This window comes from Dysidea avara, chromosome 2 (assembly GCF_963678975.1).
Source record: "Dysidea avara chromosome 2, odDysAvar1.4, whole genome shotgun sequence".
NCBI lineage: Eukaryota > Metazoa > Porifera > Demospongiae > Dictyoceratida > Dysideidae > Dysidea > Dysidea avara.
The window spans coordinates 42369991-42375957 of NC_089273.1; the positions used below are offsets into that span (position 1 = coordinate 42369991).

The 5967-nt window shown below is 39.5% G+C and overlaps 1 protein-coding gene across 1 annotated transcript; it reads left to right on the forward strand.

Annotated features, from left to right (window-relative positions):
• The first annotated feature begins 616 nt into the window (after positions 1–616).
• Positions 617–2695, forward strand: LOC136245383 (uncharacterized). Its single transcript, XM_066036904.1, has 2 exons — positions 617–2286; positions 2337–2695. Exons 1-2 carry the CDS (start codon positions 1726–1728, stop codon positions 2619–2621), a joined length of 846 nt encoding a protein of 281 aa, XP_065892976.1. The 5' UTR covers positions 617–1725; the 3' UTR covers positions 2622–2695.
• Positions 2696–5967: the final 3272 nt, after the last annotated feature.

Below are 5967 nucleotides of genomic sequence, written 5' to 3' on the forward strand. Positions count from 1 at the left end.
CTAGTCGTCTGGCTCGAAGCGACTTTCTATAGTACTCAAACCACTGCAATTTTCGGTGATCAGGATATCAGTAAGTGTTTAACTAATCTATTTCTAGTTGTAGAACAAACTAATAAGATTAGTTTGGCTAGTTTTAGCGGTTTGCAATGTCATGCACATGATCAGTCATGCTGTCTTAGTGGAGTCATGTTTAAAAAGCTTCGTGATCAGATGATCAATAAGTGTTTATACAATCTTTTCCTAGCTGTAGAACGAACTCGTAGGATTAGTTTTGCTGGTTTTAGCGATTTACAGTGTGTTGTTTATGTAACATTCCTTAAATAAATTCTCTACATAACTGTACTGTATTTGCTCAATTAAGCATGTAACTGTACTGTACAGTAGCAGACAAAAAAAAAGTTCCCATTCCGTTTATGTTTTTGGTGAGGCGTTTCCGTTTCATAACGTTCCGTTTTGCTAGCGTTTAATTATTACTGAAATGCGTATTTAATTTGCGGAGGAAATGGAGTGCATGAAGAGTTGCTAATAAGTAAGCGAATACTAACTAATGCTAACACACTGATGTATTTGTACTGCATGTCTTTCTCTACGTAGAACACTACTGCTTACTGTTAGGCTCACGGAAAGTAGCTGACTGCGACAAATGCTGAAGAAGACTTATAACCAACTGTTTTATTGTTTATTAAATCATATTTGTGTATAGCAACAAGTACATATTCTAGCGAACTTTGCCTAAAACACTAACACGTGCACTATTATACTTTCTCCCTAATTAATGCTCACTACCTATTTATCTGAACAGAAGGAAATTTTGTTACTTTATTAACAGTGTGCCATCAACAAAAGTGAGTTATAGTATATAGAAATGTATCATACATTAAAAATATAACTTTTAGAAAAGGAGACACATTAATAGAGATAACAGCATCCTGGCTGGCTTTGCTTTCTGGCACATGATGGCTTCATAGCAACAAACCTATGATTAAAAAACAATAAAACTAATTGTTTAATAATTGTACTAACCTTCTGTAAGGGATATCATAGTTCTGTTATTCCACTTAGTGTTATATTGGCTTGTTTAAGCTGACACGAATGTTAAACTGCCAACTAGTTTCCATCCCAGACTCTTGGAGCATCATAGCAATGATTTTGCTGGCCAATGGTGCACAGTATTATCAAGAGTTAATAATAGAGAGGAGAGTATCGAACTACCGTATTGTCCATCAAAAATGATCCTGTGAAGTCCTGTGGCTTCTTGTGGAATGTGTCAACTCCATGTGGGTCTAGCACGCGCCATCCGCCTGACTAATTATAATCCATGTGATCAATACTTGAAGCATGGCATCTAAAGAAGGCACAACGTGAGGTGCAAGGAAATCTGAACACGCTACTACAGCGGGTAGAAAAATAAGAAAAGTGGAGCCAAGCAAATCTGTGGAAAAGTTGCCACTCACAGGGCAAACAAAAGCTACTCGCAGTAGTACAAATGCGAAACAGCCTCGGAAGCAGCAAACTCCCTCGTCAACATCACCTAAAGATTGTGAACCGACAAAGAAACGGACACGCAGAAGTGGGAAAACAGCTGATGTATCGTCGTCAGCAAATTGTTCAAGCTTGAAAACGAATGTTTCCTCATCACAAGCACCTGAGCGTCAGCCTGAACACAATGAACACCTTGATAAACCAGCAAAAAAGCGGACTCGTAAGACTTTCAACAAGAAGGAAATGCAAACTTTAGTAGATCATATAAATAAAGTGGATACATTAGTGCTGAGTGAAATTGTTCGGACAAAGCTAAGCGAACAGTGCTTGGCAGATCACTTACAAAGTTTTGCTAATACTTTGTGTGATGATGAAATACTCTTGAATGATATTTTACTGCATCACCGTGCTCGTTTTGGAGAATTGTACATACAGTGCAAGCAGGAAGTGGACCCCTTTTTACAGTTTCAGTTACAGTGGCACCAACGCTGTGCTGCATTTCTCCTGGACAGAACATATTCGTTGACAGTCATTAACTTGGATGAATGTGCCCAACAGTCAGTAGCAGAAATCAGAATGCGTTGGCTTGATTTTTGTGATTCTAGCTCTGTACCATTTTCTGATAGCAGCAAAGTGATGATGACACTGTCATCAACTGTGTACGGACTATTATTAGGACGGGTTGAAAGTTTTCAAGACTTTATGTACTTTCCAGATTCAGGTTTTGTGACATTCATACAGACTATTAATGATGCAATCAGAGCAGTCATGAGCACAAACTCATTGGAACAGGATATAGTCAAGGTACGATGGTTACCATCATATATACTCTGACTTGCACTGTTGTTTTAAAGGTTGCCCATGAAGAAGTGAAGAAGAATGCTGATCTCCCGATTCATTTCAAGCAGATTTTAGCTGGGTTGTTGCCCGACATGGATACATTCAGTGAAGATGCTGTGAATAATGTTTGCCAGACATTTGTCCGCAAAATATCTAATACAGTGATACAAGAAATTGTATCATCAGCGAAGCAACAGATGGCTACCAAGAAAGGTTTAGCCTCTACAGTAGATGTCAACTTGCGTCCAGTACTTCTAGCACATCATGCTAAAATGGAAACTAAATTAGGACAAAGTTAACAGTTGATATTGTAGTTTAGTGTACATAAAAATTATTTGTGATTGCTTGAATTTACATGTTTGTTGTATGTTTTTTTTTTTGTAATGGAATTCAATGATGTTCAATGGTTCATCTTGATACTGCTTTCCACTGTAATGGGTAGTGACTGACTGCTTAACCAGATGAGCTGCCCGGGATGTAAAATAATTCACCGCATCTAGCTTCCCCCCAGAGCTATGCTTGTACTGACTAAACGGGCTCTCCACAGATGATCCTGAAAGTCGCAGAGGGGCTATAAAATAAGTTGGGTAGGTCTTAAAAAACCATTCAGTTAATCCTCTGAAGCCATAGACATCTATCCGCAAGAGGTCCCAAGCTATAAAATAAATTATAGTGCAGCTATATTCTAACAATTGAAAGCTTACTTTACCATGACAAAAAGGATTTTTGTGTACTAGAAGTGTGGGAATATGCTGGATCTGTAAATGGAACACACACACACATTAAATACTTAGTTATCACAACATGGTAGATCAGTATAAATTGCTACTTCTAATACACACCCAATTTACTGTTGTACATACGTTTGTCTAAAATAGAATCTAGCCACTTAGAAAAATATTCAAATACTTTGTTGATATTCTTGATAAAATCAGAATCAGTACTCCTTATACGATCATGGCTCAAAAATCCCTGTTCAAACAATAGATTTCAGGCTTCCAAGAATGCTAGAGTTTCACAGGTTGTCTCGACATTGTGTGGTGGAGGGTCCTGGTTGACAAAGTGAACTAGTTCTCCCAGCACTTGTTCTTGTTGTAGTAATAACAAATGTAATAATTTAATAAAAGCAATTATACTGCTAACAACACTGAGATTATATATGGTAAAATTCCTTACTTGCATGATTTTAGCAGGGTGGACATTTAACTTAGACCAAGCATCTCGGAGGCAGTGAGCCTCTCGAAGCCGTGGCACCATTCTTGTCTGATTACTGCTCACTCTGGCCAGCTCTCTTTCATACAGTTGGTCAATGGTTTGCCATCCAAATACACTATTACCAGGACGCTGAAAAAGCTTTGACCCAGTTGGTTTTGAAGAGAACAAAGCATTGATCATGTTCTTCAGCTGTAACGACAGTACAATGTAACCATTGAAAGTGCTTACAGCATTATTATATATACCTGGTGGGATGGACAAATGAGCCAGAAAATTTTGTGGGGTGGGTTGAAAGGGTTGAGCATCCATGGGTCTACTCGGTACTTGTCATCTGCTTGATCACTGTTTAATGAATAGACACCATGATGACCATGGCTGGCTTTAATGGTCGCTATGTTGGAAGAGCCACCATCACACACCAGCAAACTAGTCTTGAGACCATGTGACTGGAACAATTTAATTGTTTCAAGGACGAACGCCAACACAAACTTTGCTTCTACACTTGATGAGGAAGTAAAGTAGGGGCCGACAATATCAAACTCGCTGGTAAGATCCCTCCACAGGAACTGTAGGATATAAGACGTTTGCTTGCTGGACTCGGAGGGTTGTAATATGGAATACACATCGTGTAGTGATGCAAGATTCTTGGATGTCATGGCCAAGCCCATTAATTGATGACTCCGTGAATTCCACATGAGCTGGCAGGCAACTTTGACTTCGTCAAATATTAAAGCTCCATCTCCTTGAGGCTCTTGGTTCCCAAGCTGTTTAGATTTTTCCTTAAATCCTAGATAGCGAGACACTTGATCTGCTATACACGCAGCACTGACGTATGACTCATGGATAAATGCTCCTTTGTAAGATTGCAGAGTGGCCTTTGAAGGAAGTTTAAGAATTTTAAAATTTTTCAAAGCTTCATAAGCAGCAGGGCTACGAGTACAGATTGCTAAAGCTGCAAGTTAAAAAATATTTAAACATCATTGAAGCCATGAAGGCATTGAACATACCCATTCTTATTGTGATTGAGCTCCAACGATTACCACGTCCACCAAAAGCTACAATGAAACAATACATAACTGCAGAGCTAACAAATTAATAACTTACTAGTCTTAGCCTGATCATCAAAAAATTCTCCTTTCCTTTGCTGAGTGTCTGAAAGCCAAATGTCCTTCATTATCTTGCCAACACCATGCTTTTCCCCCTCCAAGTACAATTTTTCCAGTTCATCCTCACCTATGCTCCTCACAACATCATACATCTCGTCATTTTGGTCATCATTTAATGCAACTTCACAATCTTCATATGCTGCCAGTTTCCTTTTGCTGTTTGTTCTCTCATATTGAGCCAACCTATTGCGCTTAGCCTGGCTGGTATGACTCATATAAGACAATTTAGCTCTCGATGATGGTCGCTGACGTTTTGTCTTCCTTGTTGGAGTTTCTTTAGCAGTTTGCCTTTTCTGGTGTTCTAAATTGTTAACTAGGCATTTGCAGGGATAACATTTCAATTCACTGACCTCTTTCTCTGCTGCAGTTGCATTATGTGCTACCTCAAAGAACAACTGGCATATCTTGGAATCAACCCGAAGGAAAGGAAATTCAGTCTTTCGAACACTCTTGATATGATACCGAATAAAATGGTGGTATTCGCTCATGTAGTGATTCACTTCAATTCCAGGGCAAAACTTGAAATTTGTAACGTTTCCAATCATCTTGCAAATGTCAGCTAGGTCTTCAATACTTTCAAACACTTCCTTTCTCCATATTCTCATCGTCACACAAACAGTGTATGTCTTATACCGCACGGTTAATTGTATGCGGGACACCATACCGTAAGGAGGATGATAATGCAAAGTTCTCTGCGTAATCAACAAAAATGGAACACGTCTTGGACTGCTATCTACCGTACCATGCGCCATTGACAGCAACAATTCTGGAAAAAGCCCACTCAGGTTATCACAGATGTTCTGTAAAAAAGCCTCTTGAACTTAACGGAGACCAACGAAGAAACAACAACCGATGCTTCGTTCCTCTCTTCATTCTGCACCCCGGTGACGCTCTCGAACCTTGTCTCCAACTGCTCACACGATTCATCACTCTGCTCGACGTCACTCGCATCTCTGCTGACTGAGGCACCACAGCCATCGCGATCGATGCAAACATCAGAAGGAACTGTCCTTGAAACAAAAGCGTCTTGGGGTGTCCATTCCACTGCGATGCGGCCGACACAACAAATGTGTTGAATTCCTCTCATCGACACCTTGATAGTTTACGACAATACACGACAATTTACTGACAAACACGGAGGGACTTCACGGGATCATTTTTGATGGACAATACGGCAGTTCAATACTCTCCTCTCTATTATTAACTCTTGGTGTTATTCATCATCTCAAATAACTTGGCAATGGCTTGTACGACTGTTTGCAAA